Source organism: Gymnoscopelus braueri (genome assembly GCF_963280865.1).
Source record: "Gymnoscopelus braueri genome assembly, chromosome: 24".
NCBI classification, from domain to species: domain Eukaryota; kingdom Metazoa; phylum Chordata; class Actinopteri; order Myctophiformes; family Myctophidae; genus Gymnoscopelus; species Gymnoscopelus braueri.
Window position 1 is genome coordinate 26,861,723 of NC_137626.1, and position 13,262 is coordinate 26,874,984.

General features: G+C 40.9%; 2 protein-coding genes across 2 annotated transcripts; both read right to left on the minus strand.

The window, feature by feature from the left end:
* Positions 1-812: 812 nt before the first annotated feature.
* Positions 813-7,258, minus strand: LOC308080547 (collagen alpha-2(IV) chain-like; the record flags this gene model as incomplete). The annotated part of the gene is made up of 7 exons (XM_080422442.1): positions 813-2,824; positions 3,390-3,562; positions 4,446-4,560; positions 4,911-5,088; positions 5,467-5,682; positions 5,987-6,032; positions 7,247-7,258. 7 exons carry the CDS (start codon positions 7,256-7,258, stop codon positions 2,746-2,748), a joined length of 819 nt encoding a protein of 272 aa, XP_080278568.1. The 3' UTR covers positions 813-2,745.
* Positions 7,259-9,354: 2,096 nt separating this feature from the next.
* LOC308080548 (uncharacterized protein) lies at positions 9,355-10,751 on the minus strand (the record flags this gene model as incomplete). The annotated part of the gene is made up of 5 exons (XM_080422443.1): positions 10,694-10,751; positions 10,134-10,187; positions 9,953-10,006; positions 9,705-9,758; positions 9,355-9,465 (listed from the first exon to the last, which is right to left on the minus strand). Exons 1-5 carry the CDS (start codon positions 10,748-10,750, stop codon positions 9,355-9,357), a joined length of 330 nt encoding a protein of 109 aa, XP_080278569.1. The 5' UTR covers position 10,751.
* Positions 10,752-13,262: the final 2,511 nt, after the last annotated feature.

The window sequence follows — 13,262 nt, forward strand, 5'->3', positions numbered from 1 at the left end:
CTTAATGTAACATAGTAATGCCCTACACTGGTTATGACATACTATATTCATTGCTTTTCAGGTTTCATTTATTTCTTTGTCTATTGCCTGATTTCAATAATTCAATCAGAGAGTGAGAGGGACCTACCCACCTTCCCTCTCACAAGATAATCTGTTCCTAAAAAGCCTGGCTACTTCTATGTTAATATTGTGCCACAGCAAAAGGGATTGATTACATTTCCACAAAATGAAGCCAGCACTGTGGTGCAGAATTTGGAACCAGCAGAATAGCAACCATCTTTATTGTTTGTTATAAGTTTTATTTTTGTAAAAATAAATGCACTTTATGTCCACAAGGACTAAAATGTAAGCTGACGCACAAAGGAAACAACCATTTTATGCTCTTTGTCATGAGATAGATATTTTGTTTGTATCAAAAGTTCATGGTCTGTTTCACATTTATAATGATGATTTAGCTGCAGACAGACATGGTTTAATGTTTGATTAGATGCTAATGTTTTCATACTCCAATCACGACATTTACAATGGATATAGTATATTTTAAATCTACTGTAGCTAGACCTGTCACAATTATTACATAATCGCCTAATCGCAATTATTTGAGATAATCATATTCTTTTTTGCATTATCGTCATAATCGTCAATTCGTCATGATCATTACCATGTTAAAGATTATCATAATTCTCAAACATTTTCAAAAATAGTGCAAAATAGGCTAATTGTATTATTCATGTATTTTTTTTAAAGTATAAAAGTAATTAAATTATGTATGTTATTTGTCATATCTGCCTTGTGCAACTTTTGTTTTACGAAGCCTAAAAGCTCGTTAATCACGATAATTTGTATGACAATTAATCATCAGCTTAAATGTTGTAATCGTGACAGCCCTAACTGTAGGATGATTATGTCTGTGAAATTGTAAAGCAAATTGTACAGAATAACAAAGCCCCAAGCGTGGACCACCAGGATGACATGGACTGAAGACAGTGGCCAGTTCACTACAAATCCTGATGCCACACCAACAACCAGCAATCAACAACACTGAAACAAACACAGAAATCCTTGTAGATAGGAAAATGAATTGTCCCCCAAAATTGAAAAGCTCAACTCTTAAAGCTTATCGCCATTTCTTTTATTATTCAGCTCAACAATGATTATTGCTAGAATATTGAATACAAAAGGTTTAAGCGATTGATGTTGTAAATATCATACAATAATGTTACGTCTCAGGGTAAAAAAAACCCAAACGTCATGTCTCTGTATGTGCTCAGTAGGCCTAGTTAACGTGTTTGTGTTTCGCAGAATGACCGTTGACCTTTGTCAAATAAATGACCCATCTCCCCCTGTAGCCAAATAGCTTCTAAAACCATTTTTCCTTTTTTCCCACCAAAATATATATTTTATTTTATATTTATATAAAATACTGTTTCATTCATAGAAAGCCTTACTTTGTACAATATCTGAGTGAAGGAGTGTCGGTGATTGAAGTAGCGTGTGTGTGTGTGTGTGTGTGTGTGTGTGTGTGTGTGTGTGTGTGTTTGTATATATGCACGCATGTGCACGAATAAGTGAGCGAGCAAGCTAAAAAGAAAACCCGGAAACGTTATTTTTATAACAAATAAGCTGTTAACGATTTCATGACCTAATACACAAAAAAAAGGAGTTTTACACAATATACACATTTCATTACTTACAAAGAGAGAGAGAGAGAGAGAGAGGCCTATCATTTGAAGGCTCGGGCTACAGCACTACAGCAGGGTTAGTACCACCGAATGAAACATCGAGAAATAAAACAAGTGACAGAATAATGAAGCTTGATTTATACTTTGCTCTACGACGGTGCTGTGTGCTGAAAATAGCCACGCGACACACTGTTAGCTTGTAGGTACGCTATCTTTGCCACGCGACACCGACGCACGCATAAGAGGCAGTGTCCACAGAAAGTGTTTTCTAAAAGTTAAACTTTTAGAGGGGCACCGGGTCATTTTGATCCTCCTGAGCCGGTCATTTTATACGAGCCGACCGTGAATCGTTACCACAACCACGAGAACTCCCTGTTTACGTTCTTTCAGCTAAGCTATCTGTGCTAATAACACAGATGACAGGAACGTTCGAGCACTGCGACGTTTGAACGTTGTGGGCACTGTGGGCATCAATAAATGCCACGTGCGAGCGCTCTGGACATGATTAACCAAAGCGCTTCTATGGACACGGCCCCTGATGTAGGCTTTGACGGAGAAAGTGAGAGAAGAAAAATAGTTTGTGAATTAAAATCCTATAAAAAAAGAGACAGAGAGAGCGAGAGAGGAAGTCTTACTAAGGGAAGCTCATCGTCAGTGCATCTCTTTTTCTTGGATGTTCCGAAGTCAAAGTACCGATTTGGTAACCGTGGAGACCATCCACTCCTTAGTAAAAATGAAACAAAGAAAAACAGGGGGGGGGGGGGGGGGAACAAAACACAAAAAAGAAGGAGAAAATAAAAACCCCAGAGGGAGCACTCCTCTCTAGAAATGCATGTACCACATTATTTTTCCGCAGCTACTGTAGCGCATCAAAACCAAATCTCAAGGAGACAATTCTCTATTGGAATTCCAACACATCACGGCGACGACACCATCCGCCGTCCTCCTCCTCCTCCTCCTCCTCCTCTTCGTCCCCCTATCATCCAATGATCTCTTGTTGTTGGTGGGCTTGGCAGTCGTTTCCCCGGCAACGTTATAGCTTGGCTTGCGTTTTGCCGTGCCGTTACGTTCTCTTCATGCAGACGACGCAGCGGCTCACACGCGTCCGCAGGTACGCCTTCAGAGTCTCTGACTGGGGTCTCCTGTAGGGTGGTGAGAGGGGAAAGGTCAAAGTTGAGGCTGATGAGGTATGGGAAGAGTGCCTATAGGTTCATTAAGGCATTGGTTCTCAAAGTGTGGTCCGGGGACCCTCAGGGGTCCTTAAGGGAGTTCCAGAGGGTCCCCAGCTAAATGAAGGAGAGTTAGGAACTAAATGGACCCTTATGGGTCTGTAACTCTGAGAGGGTACAAATGGAACCAAATGGACCCTAACGTGTCCATTTGGTTCCATTTGTACACTCTCAGAGTTAAATTAACATTGATTTTACAATATAAATTGGGGTACCAGAGATAGAAATGCCATTACATGGGGGTCCGTAGCCTTAATGCATGTCAAACTGGGGGTCCTTGAATGAATCACTGCTAGAGCCGTATAAAGAATCTTCCCTGGCATATCTTTTCAAATGGGGGTCCACGGGCTAATAAGTGTAAATTTGGGGGTCCTTGACATGAAAAAGCTTGAGAACCACTGCCTTAATGTATGCTTTGTATTAACAATTTAATTCAGCACAGTGACTTTTCCAGTTGGATCAAAGCATGGTTGCCTACCTGAACATCTCGTCTTGGTCTATGGCGGCCAGCCAGACGCTGTAGGAGTTGGCGTTGTAGCTGCACGTCCCGCTGCCGTGGCACTCGATGAACGGAGCGCTGCGGAACTCCTCCAGGCAGGAGCCGGGAGAGGCCAGAGGCTGGCCTGAGCCCTCCGCTCCTGCACTGGAGAACTGTCAGGGAGAACAACCACATAGGGGTTAAGACCGGTACCAGTGGTGGAAAAAGTACTCAAATGTTTTACTTAAGTAAAAGTATCAATACTGCACTGTATTGTACACTAAATTTACTTGAGTAAAAGTACAGAAGTATTGGCATCAAAATGTACTTAAAGTACCAAAAGTAAAAGTACAAAAATGTTTGAAAATAGCAGATCTACAAGCTCACAACGGGTCGCAAAGCGACCCGTTGTGAGCTTATAGATCGGCTATTTTCAAATAGCCTAGGTATAAAATAGGGCTAAAGTGGTTAATGTATATTTCATAATATCATAATTTATATCTGAAAAGTAACTAGTAACTAAAGTTTTCAAGTAATTGTAGTGGAGCAAAAGTACAATATTTGCCTCTGAGATGTAGTGGAGTAGAAGTAAAAGTATTGGAAATTGGAAATACTCAAGTAAAGTACAAACACCTCAAAATTGTACTTAAGTACGGTACTTAAGTAAATGTACTTAGTTACTTTCCACCAAGGTTCTAAAAGTTGGGTCCGGGGACCCCCCAGGGGGTCCTTGAGGGGGTCCCCAGCAAAATTAGTTAATATAGCGTCACGATCATTTGAGCCACTTTACTTATACTTATTATACTTTCGCTATTCAAAAATAGCAGATATACAAGGTCATATCGCGGCACAAAGTGACGCGATATGACCTTGTAGATATGCTATTTTTGAAAAGAAAAAAGAGAAAATGTGTGCAAATCTTTGAATATATATATTTTTAAGCGAACATTTTTTTTAAACTAAAATCAAATCAGGAACCTGGCTATGGTTAATTGTTTTATGTAATTCATTCTACAATTATTTATGAATGCAATGAGAATAAGAATGTGTGTGTACCATCATGAAGGAGTATCCTATCCACAGGGCCTCCCAGTAGGCGGGACAAGCAGGGATCATAATGGTCTGACTGTGGACCGCAATGACCATGGCCGGAGCCTCACACACTGCACACCTAGACACACACGCACGCGCACACGCACACACACACACACACACACACACACACACACACACACACACACACACACACATACAAATTAATCACCGTTTCTTCATTTAACCCGTTAAGACCTGAGATCCCCATTGTAAAAAAAAAGAAAAATTCAAACACTTTCAAGATTTTTCAGAAATGTTAAAAAATAGCAGCTAAAATGACACAGACACTTTCCCTCTTTTAATGGGTTAACCTGTGTCCCTCTTATCTTTCCCTCAATGGGTTAGGGTTAGGGTTAGGGCAATCCCTCCCTCCATCCGACCTTCCACCCCTCTATCTCGTGCTCTCTCCATCCTCTCGCTCCCTACCTGCCGATGAAGGGTTTGATGGCCTCCCCGATGATGGGAGCGATGGCCATGGGCATGGGCTCAGAAGTGGACAGCCAGTAGGAGTAGTCGTTACGGGAGGCAACGTTACACACGTTGTCGATGTTGCAGAACATGAAGGGTATGACGCTGAACTGCCGCAGACAGCTGCCCGCCGTTCCTGAGAAAGTGTGTGAGAGAGAGAGAGAGAAATATGAGCAATGACATCCAATTTTATACATAAATATACAATATACGAGGTAGGGGGTCCCTGCTCCATCACCCCATCAGTTTGGGGGTCCCTGGCCTGAAAACGTTGAAGACCCCTGCTTTAGACTGATGATAGGCTCTTGGTTTACCTATGATCCTAGATTACTAGATCACTATTGCTATGCATTTGATGTATTACCTTGTGTTTTCCTTGCTTACTGTGAATTGCTCTGGAAATTGGACTTCTTGTCCTATGTTTGATACTGTAGTTACTGCCATGACAGCCGAATTTCCCTTGATGGGGGGCTTAATAAGGTCTATCTATATCAGTATTGTATCGTATGCCTACCCAAGTCCTGTCCATGTCCTCGCTCGTTGGACAGCACGTAGAGCAGAGAGTACCCGTCGTAGAAGAGGCTGGTCCCGTCGGGGCAGAAGGGGACATCCGATCCCTGGCTGTGCCTGGTGATGAGGAAGCCGTAGTGGGCTGTGGTGGCGGTCCCCGGAAGACCCGGGGGTCCCTGAAGACCGTCTGAGCCTGGGGCCCCGTCGAAGCCACCCCGGCCTGTGGTCGGTCACCAAGGTTATAATATGAATGCAATGAACCACTTTCAACCCGTCATCCCTATTTTGGGCATGTCATTGTGAGCGAAAATAGCAGATCTACAACCTCACAATGTTGCGACATGTTGTGAGCTTGTAGATAGGCTATTTATATATACCCACTGGTCTGGTCAGTACTGAAGCGACCCAATTGAGGGGTAACTTGGTGAAAAAAACACAAGTACAGCTGTCTGGCCTGGGGGAAGTTTGACTTAGTTTGACTGAATGCTCCTGATCCAGACTCGTGGATCAGTGGGTTAACTCACCTGATGCTCCAGCGGGTCCGGGGATTCCGTTGAATCCTGGGCGTCCCTATTGTTTTGGGAATGAGGTTAGAGTTTCAGGGAATACTTTGAAGCAATTAAAAAAATAAAAAATAAAAAGTGTGTAAAGCTTATTGAGTAGCCTGCAGGTCCTGGTAAACCCTACAAGGAAGCACGCCAGTCATCAGAATAGTCTTCATTATTTATATTATTACATAATAGTAACAAAACAGTGCTGTTGAACCACTTTCCACCTGGTGGCCATATTCTGGGAGTATCATAGCATAAGTTAATGTTACTGTACTGCACTGTTAAATGTACACATTACACTGATAGTCCAGGCATTTTAAGCAAAAATGGGGGTCAACCTCCCACTAATTGCAACAAAACCAAACTCAGCTGATTTTGTATCCTCAATATGTTCTGAATCACAGAAAAAAAGTCACAAGGAATCGTATGAAGGGAAAGTTTTGAAAATGACCTGTAAGTATAACGCTTTTTGGCCCTTTCTGCTAGATTTGACTATGCTGTATTTGTTCCTTGTAGCAAAACAAGGATACAGAATATCAGTGACAAGAATTTATTATGATCACATAATCACACAACTGATCAAGTACTGATCAAACAACTCAATTAAATTATGCGCACACAATATCACACTACAAAATGTCAAAATGCTTAAATAGGTAATGTCACAATATCCCATTGACGCCCATGTTAAAAAAGGATGTTTTCTTGTCTAATTTCCACAAAAAAGGTTCAATACTGCCCACTATCAACCAGAAACTGGTTGGATGCAGTACAGCGCTTGTAAAAAGAAAAAGAAAAAAAGCCTTAACCATTCGAGTGCTATTGCTGCATTTTATGCATTGTTATGAACTAATGTTCATTTCATATACATTTTTATGTGAAGCACTTTAAGCTGCATTTTCTGTATGAAAGTGAAATAAAGTTATTATTATTGTTATTATTATTAATATTATTATTATGAAGTGAATTAAAAATGTTTTAGAAATCGGAACTTTGATTTAGTTTTGTATTACTAAACCCGAAAATAGTCTGGCACTGAATTCCACCTGAAGTTTCGGAGGACAATCCCTGATCGAAATATGGTGAACTTCATCATGGAGATGCTGTCAAACCGCAGCTTCACTCTACAGACCAGTAATGGCCAGCACAGCTGGCTTAGATGACTGAGGAATGGTATTCCGTAAGGGTGTGTTCTCTCCTCAATGCTGTTTAACATCTACATATATGACCTACCAGATACAACATGGGGCGGCAGTGGCTCAGGGGTAGAGTGGCCGGGGTAGAGTGGCCGGGGTAGAGTGAACTGGAAACCGCAAGGTTCCCAGTTCGATCCCGGGCTGGGGGCCCCAGAGTTAGTGTCGAAGTGTCCTTGAGCAAGACACTGAACCCCTAATGGTGCCTTGCATGGATTCCTCCGCCATCGGTGTGTGAATGGGTGAATGTTATGCACAATCTATGTAAAGCGCTTTGGATAAAAGCGCTGTACAAATTTACCATTTACAACATTTTTTAAAAATGGTTATGTGGACAACCTAGCCATCATACTGAGATGACTAACATGGAAGCAAAGACCAACAGGATGGCTGAATGGGTAGAGAGCCAGCCTCAGAAGCAAAAGGTCTCAAGTTCGATTCCCGCCCCTGTGCAATACACTGAACACTTCTGAAACTTAATTTCTCCCACGGGATCAAATAGGTCTAATTATAATTGAAGGTGATGGAAGACGGTCTCAACCAATACATGGGCACCATGGTAGCCTACCTCCGCAGGTGGCGTTTGTAGCTCAGCATTGGCAAGACAGTGTCGGCGGCATACCATCTTCACAACAGAGAAGATGGTATCTTCACAACAAAATGCAGTGCTTTACATCAACAAAATCACATGCGCAGTGCTTCACATAAGAATGTATATGAAATGAACATGAAAACCGAGTGCATACAAATGCATAATGCATAACATACAGAAATGGCACTTGAAGGGTTAAGATTAGTTTCTTCTTCTTTTTTTTAACAAGCACTGTAATGCATCCAACACAGTTTCTGTTTGATAGTGGACAGTATTGAACCTTTTGTGTGGAAATTAGACACGGAAACATGCTTAAATCTTTTTTAACATGAGCGTCAATGGGAAATTGTGACATCAGCACATCACCTATTTAAGCATTTTTCAATAATATTTCCACCACTGGGATTTCTTAGGACTTTTGTTATGTTATAACTAACATATTTATGAAACAAAAAAAGTTAAAAGAGTTTCTGTTGCAAGTTGTCCTAGGTTAACCCCTTATTATCCATAGAATGCCTATACTTAATATGCCTGTTTTGAATGGGCCACTTAATTGCAGCTTTCTAAAGATCCGCTCATCCAAACAAGTTCAAACTTGATACTGCGTTTCCCTGGGTCCCCAGCAACACACCTGACAAATGTCGACTTCATACAGTGTTCGATTTTCAAGATATATGATTGTATATGTAATAATAGTGTGGATGGCGGCCATTTTTAATTAAAATAATTTCCCTACATGCAATTCCTTGCGACTTTTTTCCTCTCATTCAGGACATATTTAGGACACAAAATCAGTTGAGTTTGTTTTTGTTGCAATTAGTGGGAGGTCAAGTGACAATATTACTGGACTATGAGCCTACAGAACAGAGTTATTGCAATACTGCACGGTTAGCTTTAACATGTAACAATTCCATAATACAACAGAGTAGAACGCTAGTTACTTACCATCAGTCCCTGTATACAGTACACGGTTATTAGTGTATTGTTTGACAGACAGACAGACAGACAGACAGACAGACAGACAGACACACAAAAGGAGGGAGATAGACACAAACATTATACATATTGAAACCATGTCATACACATATACAGAAATGACAAACAGATGACAGCTTCCGTTCTCGGCTTTCGGAAGGTGTAGATACTTTATCTATATAGCATTCGGAGATTGTGGAATAGCTGTTCTGTAGACCCAGGACTACAGCTGTGCACAGATTCTAAAGTAGTTTCACATTCATTGCTCAGTCACTCAGAGACACTGATAGGAAGGTCTGTCACCTTGGTGTTTAAACTGTCTTTTTATTTCTTCACAGTTTCTGACAGAAATCCTTCTAACCTCATCTATCCATATAGCTCTCCTGTTGCCAACATCATGCTTTGGTGTTTGTGATACGGTCATTAATGACATCATTAAACCACACCCCTTTGATGCTGTTTGAACATTTTAAACCACACCCATTTCCTGACCCCAGACATCAGAGTATCAGAACAGGGTTCACCTCAGGTTCATCTCTAATCTTTCTGCAGCTACAGGAACGGTTCTGTCTGTTTAACTTCTATCCACTAATTAACCATAATATACACATATATATAATAATATACAGTATGGTCTTTAAACTCACCATGGCACCTGGTGTTCCGTTCTCACCAGAAGAGCCAGCCTCTCCCTAAACACACACAGAGAGAGAGAGAGAGAGAGAGAGAGAGAGAGAGAGAGAGAGAGAGAGAGAGAGAGAGAGAGAGAGAGAGAGAGAGAGAGAGAGAGAGAGAGAGAGAGAGAGAGAGAGAGAGAGAGAGAGAGAGAGAGAGAGAGAGAGTTAGTGAGTGGTTTGATGGCATAAAAGAAGCAATAATGTGCATTAAAAATACAAGACAGAGAGAAAGAAAGACAGACAGAGATTCTTACCTTGGGTCCAGCAGGGCCCTGATCTCCCTTAGCACCATCCAGACCACTGAAACCCTACAGACAGACAGACAGACAGACAGACAGACAGACAGACAGACAGACAGACAGACAGACAGACAGACAGACAGACAGACAAGAGTAGGTTACAGTTAAGGACAGAATTGATTTAGCATTTCATCCAAGTGTTTTGCCTCTCCATGGCGTGTCAATAAAGCTTGTTAAAACGGGAGACGCCATTTTGAACTCACTCTGTGTCCCTTGATTCCAGGAACTCCGGGGGTTCCGGGGAATCCACGAGCACCCTGGAGACGTAAACAAACACAATGACAATCAATAATCATAGTCAATACCACTATTATTTGGATTATTATCATGAGGATTAGTATTATTGTTATGCTATTATTTAGCAGAAATGTAGCCGTAACTCACCTGTGCGCCAGTTGGTCCGCGCTCACCACCTCTACCAGGCTTACCAGACTCAACCTGAGAGAGAGAGAGAGGGTATTTTCAAAAACCTCTCTGCAATCATGTGTGTCGCGTCTGAAAATATCCACCCATGCCTGTGTGTGTGTGTGTGTGTGTGTGTGTGTGTGTGTGTGTGTGTGTGTGTGTGTGTGTGTGTGTGTGTGTGTGTGTGTGTGTGTGTGGGGGTGTGTGTGTGTGTGTGTGTGTGTGAGACCACAGACAGACATAATAGCAGGTCTACCAGTTCATTATAGGTTGGCTGTGTGTGTGTGTGTGTGTGTGTGTGTGTGTGTGTGTTTGTTTTACTATCCATGTGGGGACAGCAGTACCTGACAACATGGACGTTGGGGGACATTTTTCAGACTTTGATACTTAATTCATCCATCAAGTCATTCATTCATCCACCCATCCATCCATCCATCCATCTACTCATGTATACGTTTATCCAACTATCCATTAATTAATTGATTCATTCGTTCATTTATTCATCCATTCATATAGGGGTCAAAGGTCAGTGTTCTTACATCCTCTCCGTTCTTGCCAGGGGGTCCAGGGGGTCCAGCAGCTCCTCGAGGTCCCATGAAGCCCTGGAGAGAGAGAGAGAGAGAGAGAGAGAGAGAGAGAGTATGAGTGTTTGTAAGTACAGAGAGTGTTTTAACTTTTAGAATCCAATAATTCTCATTAATTGAGATGATAAAACGTTCGATTCAGATCGATAAAACAATTGGTAAATGTAGCGATTGACTGACTTAAATTAATGTTATACTGTACTGCCCTGTTAAATGTACACATAACACTGAGCCTACAGAACATAGTTATTGTAATACTGTACGGTTAGCAACATGTAACAATTCCAAAGTACAACAGAGTAGAACGCTAGTTACTTACCGTCGCTCCCTGTAGGTACAGTACACGTTATTAGTGCATTGTTTGTGCGCACACAGACAGACAGACAGACAGACAGACAGACAGACAGACAGACAGACACACACACACACACACACAAAAGGAGGGAGATAGACACAAACATTAGACATATTGAAACCATGTGTATTCTTTGAATTTTATTACTCCCACATTTTTCTACTGTGGAATGTGTACACTGTAAAACTATGTGTTAATATTTGAACTGTACAGTATACTGTATACCCAGTTGACTGGAGTCCCCCAGGGATCTATACTAGGCCCCCTCCTTTTTCCATCTACACCAAATGTCTTTGTTGAAAATAGCCGATCTACAGTCATACAGTCTGGAGCATGGAAGCTCTGAAAATAATCAAGCGATAAAGCGTATGTGAGCACCTCTTCCCCACTTCCGTTTAGTCTTTACCGTCACGGATATTTGTCCAAATCTAAATCTAAATCATCCGAACATATATAGCTTGCTGCTTAGCAGAATTGGACATGACAAATTAAATGTTAAGATATTTTCGTGAACAGAAATGACAAACAGATGACAGCTTCCGTTCTCGGCTTTCAGGAGGTGTAGTTCCAGACTTTATCTATATAGCATTCGGAGATTGTGGAATAGTTGTCTGGCTACACAAGACTATATAGTAGACTGTAGTAAAACCTATTCACCGGTCTACCTGGAGCACCCTACAGGACAGAATTAAATGATATAAATAACACTTTTATGAAAATGTTTGATAAACAAAAATAAATCCACTTTTGAAAAGTTGTAGAATACATTTCACCCATAGAAGTATTATGACTGTGAAATAATCATTTTAATATTTTTGTTGGTCCAAAAAAAATCCAGAATTATCAAAGGTATTGATTTACCTCTGTAGCTGTAAGTTGATGGCTGCCATTATCCATGTGTTTTCATTAGGTAAGGTATTGCGAGGCAGACATCGTGTTACTACGTTGCAAACAACATGATTGCTTCCTTATCTGTATAGTCTTGATGCAAATACTTTGCATTTTGAGTGTCAGGGTTAAGCAATGATCAGAAGTGAGCATAAATGTGATGTTGTAGCGATTGACTGACTTAATGTATTTTGATGCGTTATCACTTTGATTGTTATGGGTTCTCTTGCAGGGGTGGTATAGTTTTATGAGAAATACTTTTACTGTTTTGGGAATTGTACTTACTTATTGTTTTGGGAATGAGGTTAATGTTTCAGGATATACTTTGAAGCAATTTAGAAAAGAAAAACAAGTGTGTAAAGCTTACTCGTGAGCCTGCGGGGCCTGTATTTCCTTGGTCTCCCTTCATTCCTGGTATCCCAGTTACACCCTACAAGGAAGCATGCCAGTCATCAAAATAGTCTTCATCATTTATGTTATTACATAATAGTAAGAAAACAGTGCTGTTGAACCACTTTCCACCTGGTGGCCATATTTTGGGCAGGTCAGTATAAGTTAATGTTTTACTGTACTGTAATAAAAATAATACAAAACAAGCCAGAAAGCACGCACATCCACTGTCTAAAGTGCCAGGTGCAGGGCAGAACTCAAAATCTAACAAAAATATGCTTCCTGCCTTAATATGAAGTTTTACAAATAACCTGACTGAGAATGAGCATGTGAACATTAAGGTGATATGTCAAGATATCACATATGTCTCTTGGACATGAGGAGACATTATGCTACGATGAGTTTTGCCACACACACACACACACACACACACACACACACACACACACACACACACACACACACACACACACACACACACACACACACACACACACACACACACACACACACACACACACACACACACACACACACACACACACACACACACACACACACACACACACACAAAACACACACACACACACACACACAAAACACATATAGAGGGAGATAGACACAAACAAACATTAGACATATTGAAACCTTGTGTATACTTTGTATTGTATTACTTCCATATATCTCTACCGGTTTTATATATAAAATCTATCATACTGTACCTTCCATATACTGTATATGGGATGTATACTTTCAATATACTAATATAATATATTAATATTTGAACCCTACTGTATATACCCAGTTGACAGGAGTCCCTCAAGGGTCTATACTAGGCCGCCTCCTTTTTCCCCCTACACCAAATGTCTTTGCTGAAAATAGCCGATCTAC